The 12,513-nt window shown below is 36.7% G+C and overlaps 1 protein-coding gene across 1 annotated transcript; it reads right to left on the reverse strand.

Moving 5' to 3' along the window:
• Nucleotides 1–1,618: 1,618 nt before the first annotated feature.
• Nucleotides 1,619–9,332, reverse strand: LOC133526494 (uncharacterized). The gene is made up of 5 exons (XM_061863149.1): nt 7,002–9,332; nt 6,171–6,919; nt 4,462–4,595; nt 3,533–3,617; nt 1,619–1,896 (listed from the first exon to the last, which is right to left on the reverse strand). The coding sequence occupies exons 1-5, from the start codon at nt 7,081–7,083 to the stop codon at nt 1,750–1,752; spliced, it is 1,197 nt and encodes a 398-aa protein (XP_061719133.1). The 5' UTR covers nt 7,084–9,332; the 3' UTR covers nt 1,619–1,749.
• Between the last annotated feature and the right edge of the window lie 3,181 nt (nt 9,333–12,513).

Below are 12,513 nucleotides of genomic sequence, written 5' to 3' on the forward strand. Positions count from 1 at the left end.
TTAAGTTAAGAATAATGCATCTATAAAATGAAAACCATATTTAATATCAAATACACAGATTGTTTGGTTATTAAATAAAATTATCAAAAAAACGACGAAGCACTTCTAGAAAGGCTCTTGGCTCGACTTGGCGCCGGATCTCAATGCTTCATTTTTGTTTCTACCTACACAATTATGCAGATTACCGAATCTAGTCTGTATGTGTACACACTCTTTATATTATTGTAGGCCGTTTTATACTCGACACCTGATATAATAAGGTACTATACACCAACACGCACCTCACTTTTACATAATCCATACTACGACACTTATTATTTTATAGGCATGCTACTAACTATTTACGTATATATGTTTTTTTTGTTACATCGTTAATCTGTTCGTGATCTGGATTCTAGCAGAATTATCAGTGTTTCACCCGAAAGAGTGGAGCGTATTACTGAGCCAGAACCCTTTTGTTTTGCTGCAACGCACACATCAGACATTACCTATTATTGATGCTTTTTGTTATTTATTTAATTTTTATTTTGCTGTTGCTATTGTTTGTATTTTTTTTTTGTATAGTTGTGTGTATTGTGGCAAGCGAATAAATGGTTTATCTATCTATCTATCTAATTATATAATCATCAGAAAAATAGCCATGAATAAATATGACAGCGATCTGACAGATGGAGGTGAGAGCAAAGGGTCCGATAATTGGCGGTCCTCAGGGAAGACATACAGAACCCCAATCATATCAATAACATTATCACCTTCAGCTGTTATGAACCGATTTCAATATATCAAATTAAATATTTAGAAAGGATTATTCAGTAAATCCGAGGTGAAAACACATTATTTTCAATTACTGATAAATGAACAATTTTAAACTGAGTGCCCTTTCAAAACTCATACAACACACAAATAACACAAAGTTGGTAGATAAACGTTTTTTTTTTAAATACACTAGGTTAGTTAAGGATTGAACTAGGGATTGCAATCTATCGCCGTTTTCAATTAAGCTTGATTTTGCCTGGATTAAAAGGAATCCAGTTGGAGCCAGCGCGGGCCCTGCATTCACCTCGTCGTAGTTTTTATTAAGAAATAATATTAATAATTTATCAAAATAGCGGATCTTTGGGGATTCGCGAGGTCTCCAGCTCACAGAGCCAGTAGTCGATAGATCTTAACGACAAACTGATCATCATCAATGATGATGATGACTAAAATTTTATGCTTAGCTACATTTTTGCAGCTCACCATGGACCCGTTAGCGGCTTAAAATTGTTGTATATCAGCATTGTATCCGCATATAATGCTGATATAACTCCAATTTGGACTTAAATTACGTGGCGAAATACTATACCAATTAATTATATTAGCATTAAGTGCTACTTCAAGTGCTGAACATTGCCTGAATAACAAGGCACGTGGTTATTTTAGCTAAAAAGTAAGCAGCCAAAATCATATTGGTATAGTATAAGTGTTGTCATCTTAAATGCGTTAACTGAGCTAAAAGTAACTTATCCGGGAAATTGTGGCTGTGGTATGCAGAAACGCGTTTTTAATTAGTATTCAGTACGAGATAGGCTTTGAAGTGCAAATTGCCATTTTGCTAATTAGTAAAAAATTCCAGAAATGCAAAACTGAGGGTTACTTTATTGTAAAATGCCATACTTATTTAGGTAAATATTTACCATATATGTGAAAATGTATAGTCTTAGTTTGCAAGAAATAAAAAGTTTTATTTTTATATAACGCAGCTGTGTGCTACGCCAAAGGTCTTCCCAATAGTTTAGTGGTGGTCTTGCCGTAACTGACGTGGTCTTTCATAAGCTTCTCCTGCTCGTGCCGGATGAGCCACTGCCGGATCCTGACCACCTGGTCTTTAGGCACTCTCTCCATTATGTAGTCCACCTGTAAACAAATTCGATGGCCTACTTGTAAACTTCAATATTTAGGGCAACTTGCTCGTTCTAGGGTTTAACTGTACTGCATTAATTTTTAACTCCGAGTTAGTCCTAACCTAACCCTGGAAGGTCTTTAATGTCATACCTAGATACTAGTTACGTTATTCTAAGTAAAATGTAATTAATGGCTGTTATAGGCCCAATACTCAATAGTATTTTATTACAAATTCAAAAAGTAGTTGTACAGGTGGTAAAGTTATAGGCTAGGTCTTTGTGAACCTTGTTGGGCACTGCAATATTATTATTTACAATTCAAAGGAGAGGATAATTTGTGATTAAGTATCTTATAAACAATAATACCTATGATAAAATGTCAAAAATACAGACTTCATGTCAAAAGTTTTGATTTCAATGTCATTTGTCATTTATTATTCAGAACATGAACTTATTATAATAACAAAGACGATTAACCTATAGGTATTATTGAATTATAATCTGTCATTTAAAAAATCGCGTAGAGTATAATATAGGTATGTCTTATCTAATAACAATTTTTTTTTTATAACAATAATTTAATTTTATTTCCATATAATTAAATTTAATTTTCTTCTTTTATAGAGTCCGGGAGTTTATTATATATTTTAATGGACATTACTAGAGGTCCCGAGGACAGTAGTTTAAGTTTACAAGGTGGTGGGTTCAGTCTATTCTTGTTACAGACCGATCGTGTTGAAGGTAGGTCCTCTCGTTTAATATAGAATTCGCTATGCTTTCGAACGAACTTACATATTTCTAATATGTATATAGATGTAAGGGTCAGTAGTCCAAGTTCAGAATAATAAGGTTTGTGGCTTTCGATTTCATCAAATGTTTGATGCGAATAAGCTTTTTCTGGAGGGTAAAGAGTAATGGAGCGTTGGTACTATTACCCCACAAAATAATACCATAATTTAGCCAGGCATATACGCGTAATATGTTTTTTAGGGCTGTGTCCAAATTTGTCGTTATTTTAACCGTCTGTTATGTAGCCACTCATATGTAAAACTTTTATTTACGGCTATTGTTGTCCTAAATATAAATAAATAAATAAATAATATATATATATATATATATATATATTATAGGACATTATTACACAAATTGACTAAGTCCCATAGTAAGTTCAATAAATATTTATAAATACTTAAATACATAGAAATAACCCATGACTCAGGAACAAATATCCGTACTCATCACATGAATAAATGCCCTTACCAGGATTTGAACCCGGGACCATCAGCTTCATAGGCGCGGGGTCACTACCCACTAGGCCAGACCGGTCGTCAAAAAGAAAAAAAAATACGCAAAAGACTAACTTTTCTGTCGAAAAAAATCATTTTGATACCAGCTTTTATAGCTGTTTAAATATTTCTTTCAACATGCAACTAATCAAGATAATTCTAACAAACCCGAACACAATTATGTTGCGTCGTTTTACCACAGAGCTACTCTGGCCACATTTTACCACAGAGTTACTCTGGCCACATTTTACCACAGAGTTACACTTGCCACATTTCACCACAGAGTTAATCTGGCCACATTTTACCACAGAGCTCTCTGGCCACATTTTACCACAGAGTTACTCTGGCCACATTTTTATTTACCAGGTAAGTGACGTCCACATTCCTCCGCACGAGCTGCGCGTACAGCTGCAGGCGTTTCGTTATTGTCATGTCGTTGTTTTTATACCTGAAATACACATTTTTAATATCATTTTATTGTGATGTATATTAACAACAGCTACATATATTATATCCTTCGTTTATATTTTCAATTTTTACAAGCCTTTTATTTAACTTGCCCTGTCAGTTATTTTGTTAATGTGATCCCAATTCCCGATTTAACTGAAATTTTACATGCATATGTAAATCGGACGACAATGCAATACAAGTATTATAATGACGTGGAGCTGATCTGATGATGGAGACAGAAGATGGCCATGGGAACTCTGTGATAAAACAACGCAAACTTGTGTTTAGGGTTGTTAGAATTATCTCGATGACTATTTGATGCCTATGGAAAGAAAAGTACAGTCAGCGATAAAAGCTTGTAGGTACCAAAAATTTAATATTTGCTAGAAACTTATTTATTTGTACTGTTTTTATATTGAGGTGTGCAATAAAGAATATTCGTATTGTATTGTAAAGAAATAAATAATTAATATGTGGCTGCCCACTATGCTGTTGAGTCTGGCTTCTAAAGAGGGTAGTATCCCACCCCACGTGATCGACCATACAAAAAGTGAAAACGTTTTTCCACTTCTAAACATTTTCCATCCTCCATGATTTTTTAGTATGTTATTGACACGATAAAAAACTAGGTTAATAGGTCTTCCTTTTTTTTCAAAATTGGCCAAACAAAGAAATAAATAAAGCGAAACCTCGGATATATTTTGCTGAAGGGATCAACATCTAAATCAAAGTGATTTAGTTAGTAGAAAACATGTTCTCCCGAAATGCAATTTAAAACAAATTACCGTTACTTCATTAGATCCAAAAAGCTATTCTACCCTCTTAAGGATATTAGTACTCACTGTCTATCCAGGTACATCAAGATAGAATGGCCCTCATGAACCAGCTGATCCAGCTTCAAGAAGATGAAGGCCATGCGGTAGGGGGTCAGGCTATCGTACTTGGCCACGATTGGCCCTAGGGGCCAGAGACGTTCCTGGTTCAGGACAAACAGACTGAGGAGACAGAACATTTGTGCCATAAGAGGACGAGAGATTACATCAACAGCATTTTCAAATTCTTCAAGTCCTTTTTTTGTTGTTAAGACAACCTTCTTTTGAACAACAAACGTGTAATAATAAATAATAATAATTTAGCCTATATACATCCCACTGCTGAGCACAGGCCTCTCAAGCGCGAGAGAGCTTGGGCTATAGTCCCCACGCTAGCCCAAAGCGGATTGGGGACTTCATGGCTCCTCTACACGATGGACCATCATAGTGGCCCACTAAGCTAGGCTAGCGTGTAGAGAGGGTAGAGGTGTCGGATGGCTTATGGCGCGGCGGGATGGCGATGGGATGGCCGCGGTGTCGGTTTTTCGTCCGCACATCAAAGGTAGTGGGCCAGCGATGGCTGTACGTATCTACACGTGGCCCATCCTACACTGCGTGGACGGGACGTTGGTATGGACGTTCGTGCTGTGTATTATTTTGATTAAAAATGACGAGTACGTGGCCGCATCGCGAAACGATAAAGTTTTTAGAATTATATCGGGGAGAAAGCGTAACATGGAACCCAAAACATAAAGACCAGAACTATAAAAATAAGATCTACATACATAATTACATATATGCAAAATATATACCTACACAGCGGCACATTAAGAAAGAGACAAGTAATTATTTTTCAGTAGCGTTTTAAAGCTTTAATACAAATACTTAAATACATAGAAAACACCCATGACTCAAGAACAAATATCCATGCTCATCACACGAATAAATGCCCTTACCAGGATTTGAACCCGGGCCACCAGCTTCGTAGGCAGGGTCACTACCCGAGGGCCGAACCGGTCGTCTTTACTATTACTTTATTATTGTGCAGATTAAGAGAATGTCGGTAAGTGGCGTATAATGCTGCAGCGGCTAATACTTCCACGTCCATCTTGGAAAACGAATAGATCGCAACTGAATGTCGCCATCGTGTAGTGGTGTTTCATCTCGCTGGGCCAACGCTGGGCCATCATGTAGAGGAGACATCATATACACCTTTGAATTTCTTTGCAGACGTATGCAGGTTTCCTCACGATGTTTTCCATCACCGGAAAGCTAGTGGTAAATATCAAATAATATTTCGTATATAAGTTCCGAGAAACTCAATGGTACGAGCCGGAGTTTGAACACTTTGAACCCGCGACCTTCGAATTGAAAGTTGGACGTCATATCCACTCGGCCATTAGGGACATAACAATACATTTTAAATTATTACTTTTTTGTGGTTGGTATATCGGATAGGACGATGTGAAAACGCTCTTACATACAGCAAAATTATCAATATAATTATGTATCAATCTAGATGCGGATCTTCCTAAGGACTTACTTCTTGACGGCTGCTAAAAAGTCGAACTCTGTGATTTTACCTCTACGAATTCGTTTATCTTTGGTTTAACTGTTCACCTGGTTAATCCAATTTTGAAGAAAACATAACATGTATATTTAAGCCTTGACAGTAAGACTGCCTTTCCACTGAGGTGGAGATGAACGGAGATAAGAGGAGACGTGCAGCAATTTTATACCTGCGCAGAGTACAAAGATTGCATCATCATACTCATGATCTTCCTTTTGACAAAGCTGGTGTTGTGGGCTTGGCGGAGCGCGCCCGCGCCCGGCATCTCGGTCGGCATCCCAGGCCATCGGGGGAGCTCCCTAAATTCCGCTGAGTCTGCTTGTCTCTTTAATCGTTTTAAAGAGCCATGTTTAGAACCCGTTCTTTTGGGTCTCTTCAACGAGGGATCTAAAGAACTAGAGTCATACATCCAACGCAACTCTGGAATTATTTTTTCCAATCGCGTTGGACTGGGTACTCGAGCTGACTTTTTTCCTTGTTTTAGTTCCTTATGGGGGATCGAATGTGAAGGAAGATTCTTGTTAAAGTTTAAATGGTTAACAATTTTCTTTTCTTGCAGTCGAGGGGATTTCGATGCCTTTCTCTTCAGACTCCTGGGATTTGAGGCCTGCCTTCTGAATCTCTTGAGACGAGCCAAGGAATCAGAAGGGCCAGGGTCGATGTCCAACCAGCGCAAAAACTCTTTATCCTCTTTATCTAAATTTTGCTGTAATTTTTCTTGTAAGGCCTCATCGAAATGAGCAATGATTTCAGAGAGATCGAAGTCATTTTCTTGTTTCTTGTTGATTCTAAAGATTTTGTCAGAGCTTGAGGCTTCACTAATATTTGTAAAATTTTTGGAAATTTCTTTGGTTCTGAAGACATTTGTGGCATTTGATGTGTTGAAGTTTCTGGTAGATGTTGAAACCGAGTTAATATCTAAGTTAAAAACACAAGCATTAATAAAAGAAGGAAAACGACAATACAAAATGTAAATATTAGAAACAAAAGGATATCTTACAAAAAATAAGCACCAGGAATTCTATTGGCATGTAATACTTTCTAAAACAATATCGATCTAAACACATGAGTCCTGCATGCATAGTTGGTTTTTCAACAAATGCTTGCTACTAGCATAATAAACCAAAACCCACCTAATTTTTTAATCTATTGCAATTATTAATAGTTCCGCTAATCAAAATTAATAGCTATTAAACAGCTTTTCAAATATTAAATACATAACTCAACCCAACCTTCATAAAAACAAACTTTAAACAACGCAATTACCAACCAACATAAATTTTCAATTATGATTCGTAAGATTATACAGGTATTTGCTCAGCTTCCCCTTTTAGGCTTGAGAATCTACCGCGAAAACCGATATGCATATTTTCTTTATCTGTCTCTCTATCACTAGAATATGCAAGAGCGATAGAGAGGCAGATAGCGAAATTTCAAGTTCCATCTTTCGAGGTAAGCCCCCAGTGATACGAGTGTCCCTCCCTTCCCCCTCTTTCAACCCCCCGTTATCCGTGGCCCCGCTCACTGCCAAGGTCGTGCGGATCGATACGAGGGGCGGACGTGGGTCGGGACTATTCGGCAACCCTTTTAAAATATCATGCACAGTTATTAGGAGTTTCTTCTTACCGATAACACCTCAGTGTTATCGGTGAAGTCCTAATTAGGATGGAAGTAGACATTTCTAGACTTTAGCTTATATTTCCGCTTATAATTAAATTTCCTTGTCACACTGTATACCTCAGAGACCCGGATGCATACAACCGAACCCGATCTTTTGCTCATAGCAATAGCAATTATCCATTCATCCAGCAATTTTAACTTGCCGACCCAAGAGTAATTTTCTAAGCCCATTAGCGCCTTTACCCACTTTTTGCAAGCACTATTTTTCTAATGATGTTAAATAGAGTTTATAGTAGAAAAACTAGTGCCTACGCCAATTCTTGGGATTAGTTGCCAAGCGGACCCCAGGTTCCCATGAGCCGTGGAAAATTCCGGGACAAGTGCGAGGAGGAAGATACATTGTTAAATATCGCTATTTTAATTGGTATAGGTTATGATGACGGTATCATCCAGTATGTTATCATTGATGCTATGCTCCTTAAATAAAATAAAATAAAATATTTTTATTTCAGAACCTTCATAATTCCATAAAAAATTGTTAGTACTGTCGTTATAGCTAGGGGTTAATAAATAATTTAAAAGTCTTTATGGTGATAGTTGCTTTTTCAGCTTCTTTTTATTAGGGTTCCGTAGGCAAACTAGGATCTTTTATAGTTTCACCATATCCGTCTGTCTGTCCGTCCGCGGCTTTATTCCGTGGCCGTGGTCGTGCTAAAAAGCTACCATTTGACATGAATACATTAATGAATCATAGCGACAAAATGGTAAAATAGAAATTACGAAACAATATTTTTTTAGGTACCTCCCTCGTCTAAAAAAAATATTTGTCACGTCAATCCTATCGTGTGGGGTAGGTATCGTTGGATAGGTATTTCAACAAACACTTTTGATGAAGTGAATATTTTCGGAAATAATCGCTCGAACTTATGAACCATGGGCCCAAAAATATAGAAAAAAGTGGCTGTGACATAATCGGACAGACAGACGGATATGACGAATCTATAAGGGTTCCGTTTTTTGCCATTTGGCTACGGAACCCTAAAAAGTGAAAATAGAGACTAATAATGACATCCAAGAAAAACTATAGCGAACATAATCATGTTCGCAATTAATTAATCAATTAATCGCAAAAACTCTTCCCTTCATATTAAAAAGACGTTCCTACCTACAGCTATATGTTCAACGTTATTACGACATTCAATGAGAATTTAAAGTTTTTATTTGGTTGAATGTGAATAAAGTAAAATATAAGATAAAAATTGCTTATTTTACTTATTCAATTTTAATTTAATGTATTAGTAATGCCGTTGACTATTGGCAGTTTTAGAACAAAAAACTAAAAAGTAACAGTCCATGGTTGATGATGATGATTAAAATTACTGTAGTTTGCTAAAATATGTGTTTTTACATAAATATTGTCTAATGGTTTTCGTTAATCTTTATAGGTTATTTATTTCTTAGTCTATAGGATACATTTCGGGGAGTGTGCGATGGGATTACATAATCTAATCCCCCCATCTCCGTTCTGCCACCGTGGGACTAGACGCGGACTTGCGTTTCACCCTTACGTCGTTACTTTACCACTGATTCGCACTAAACGCTACGCGTCCAGCTTTATCATGCGAACGGCTAAGGAGTGGAATTCACTTCCTGCAAATCTATTCCCAGTCCACTATAACTTGGACCTTTTTAAATCGAGAGTGAATAGACATCTTTTTTTAGACTGCATCGGCACTTTCCATTGAGATTGTGGTCAAATGCTTACCTTTTCGTAATAAAAAAAAATCCAAATACGCGAGGTCTCTGATTGCAAGTAGTCCTAAACAACGAATCATGGGCATACACATATTACTTTAATAGTTTTTTATACCACGACGGTTGCAAACAAGCGTACGGCCCGCCTGATGGTAAGCAGTGACCGCAGCCTATGGATGCCTGCAACTCCAGAGGTGTTGACATGCGCGTTGTCGACCCTATTGTTGTCTTGTCTTAATTTGTTTCCTCGCATTTTATACGTTGAAAAGAATGCATTTGAAAAGTAGTGTTTAGCTCGGGTGAAAAGCACCATTTCATCCCTTGGTTATCAATCTACTATACTAATAGCTCCAGTTTAGCTTATTATGACAGAAGAGTAACTACGGAACCCTACACTGTGTTGGTGTTTATCAGTTAAAATTGATACCTACTCCATTTTGAAGATAACGGTAATGACGTTTGATTTAATCCGCAAAACGTTTGATATAAACCTATTTATATTTTACTTTCAATCGACCACTCCTTTTCAAGTAAAATTTACTTGAGTTCCTAACGAGTTTGGTTCTTAATTGGTGACTTTGAAGATGTATTCAGCATTATTATGGTTGAGCGCTAAGTTTACCGATAAAAGGTTTTTTAATTTATAATTATTGTATAAGGGGAAGTTTGAAAGTAGCACCGGTAGCGGAGAAGATAAGGAGCGGTAGGTTATCGTGATATGGGCTTTTAATGAAAAGGGATGAATGCCATGTAGGAAAAAGAATGTTAGGAATGAATGTTGATGGACGGAGAGCGGATGGTAGACCCAAAAAACGATGGATGGATTGTGATGAGAAAGAAAGGAGTGAGTGCTGAGGTGACGAAAGATAGAGGAGAATGGAAGAGAAGAACATGTTATGCCGACCCCACATAACGTGGGATAAGGGCAGGAGGAAGAAGGAAGAAGAAGTATCAGTGGGACGCAGAAACCAGGTCCGTGTAAGTTTTATATTTCTGAAGAAAACCCTTATTCGGACAACGGGTCTTTTGTCCTTTCTTTATTAACGAATGTGATAAAATCGCCACTCATATGCACACAAACCTTTCAGAGGAAATACCACCGCCTTCTCAGATTTGAGAATATTCGGTGAATATCTCCGTCGCGCTGGCTGTAGCTCCTAGAATTAGTGTGTAAGCGAAAAATCCTGAGTAAAAATTTCAGATATCGAGGTTTCGTTCTCAAAATTTTCCTCCTCCAAAACTTAACCAATGGTAATGAGATTTTGGTAACGGAATTAGAAAGAAATTATCTGTGTCTGGCTATTTTGATATTTGCGTTATATTTTGCCGATTTTGTATGCTAGGCGTCTGTTGACAGCGCCTTTCTTTGGCCGTTTTTGAAGTTGCTAACCTATAAGTTGTAATGTAAGGTATTCTACTTTAATCATCACTATCATCTGCTTAAAAAAGTTAACTGTAATGTCCAGATTATCGCTAACAACTCCAACTTTTAATACTTTAGAAAATACTAGGAAGCCGATTTTTGATATGATCATAGTCCAAGACTTGGCTTCGTACAAACCAATCAAAACATAACTTTCCATTCCATCTACCCTGCCTTTAAACGTATAATAATTGAATGAAAACCTTTCCTCATTACATTTAAATATCAAGTAGCTCCAGCTGGTTCCTTCATTAAAATGTGTTAAAATACAGACTATATTTGGGCATCTTCCACGTGCTGTATTTAGTTAGATTCCTCTCCAAGCCATTGAGGTGTACTTAAGAAACCCTCCGGTACTTAAAAATAACCCCTGAGCAAAATCCACCCAACGATCAGCTGTTGCCAAGGGCGCTGCGATAATCTTCACATCACTTAACCAGCTTATCAAAACAATAACTAGTATAAACTAGAACTCTAATCAAGTATAGTTAGTACAGAGCTCAAGATATAGCTTATACTGGTTTTTAAAAGCGAAGCGCTTTAGAGCCGCTTGTGTTAACAGTTCGCAATCGACCCGAACCTTTCCTAATGCGCATGCTCGAAAGCCGCCATCACTCCTTGCTGTTTCATTTCAAAATAAACTATATTTGTTAAGAGGTAAGGTTGATTTTGGATTGTTAAAACGAAATCGATTCCCGTTGGGTACTAACGAAAATAGACAATAAAATTATGTGCCTGATTCAGTAGGTACGTAATGACTCAATTTCGGGAGCTTTGGAGCAAAGCTACACTGATCTCTTTAAGTAGAAGGTGATGCAACTAACATAAGGGTTTTTCGTTAAGTTTCTATTTTTTGAATGGTCTTGGCAACAAGATATTTTTAGATCAGTACCTGGGACCGGATGAGTTTCTTAGAACTCATTTATGGAAAATCTTGGAATATTTTCTGGTAAATATTCTAAGAAAACCGATGTAATCCCGACAAGTTATACTTTCCAAGGATACAACTGAAACAAGTTAGATGAGATGGTGATAAGGGATCACTTGTGAACTTATAGTATATTGATTTGGTCCTGTAGTCTTGTTAAAAAAAAAAACAACGGGTTGCACTCCGGGAGTGCCTGCAGAAGTGAAAACTTGAATATTAACGTTGTGCATTTTTGATATTTTGGAGAAATAGAGTAGCAGTTTTATAAAAAGAGATAATTCTCTATTATACCTACTAGAGTAAATAAATTTGAGTGTGGAAGATATTTTGAAATGCGAATCTTAGTGTTAATATATAACATATACATGAGACGTGAGCAGGACTACAGCCTACACACTCAGTAAATGTTAATGAATCGTTTACGATCATATTAAGTAAAACAATCACACTTCTTTTCTGTTATTTAACTTTTTGGTAAGAAAAAAATTGAGTTCTTATCTACAATAATAAAATAATAGTACATTGTGCAACGAGGGTGGTAAGTGAAATTTCGGAAGCGAGTTTACAATATTCTTACCTCTGGAGTTATATACACACAATGTTTTTCATCACACTTGCGAAAAAAACGGAATAATTCTTAATTACGGTGACATATGAAACATTCGTCCGCCATATTGACATTTCTTGACAGGTTAGACAACGTAGGCACAGACCTATTCGGCATTCAGCCACGATTGAAAATTATGTAAAGATATTTTAAATACTTTAATCATATACAAAAATATT

Source organism: Cydia pomonella, chromosome 16, assembly GCF_033807575.1.
Source record: "Cydia pomonella isolate Wapato2018A chromosome 16, ilCydPomo1, whole genome shotgun sequence".
In the NCBI taxonomy this organism is placed as follows: domain Eukaryota; kingdom Metazoa; phylum Arthropoda; class Insecta; order Lepidoptera; family Tortricidae; genus Cydia; species Cydia pomonella.

Bases quoted from the DNA above. Each gene is read 5' to 3' on its own strand.
- LOC133526494 (XM_061863149.1), bottom strand. From the start codon at position 7,083: ATGCATGCAGGACTCATGTGTTTAGATCGATATTGTTTTAGAAAGTAT. The intron at 4,596-6,170 runs GTATAAAATTGC...GTCCTGAACCAG, and splicing joins AATCTTTGTACTCTGCGCAG to GAACGTCTCTGGCCCCTAGG. The intron at 1,897-3,532 runs GTAAATAAAAAT...ATTTGTTTACAG, and splicing joins ATGTGGACGTCACTTACCTG to GTGGACTACATAATGGAGAG.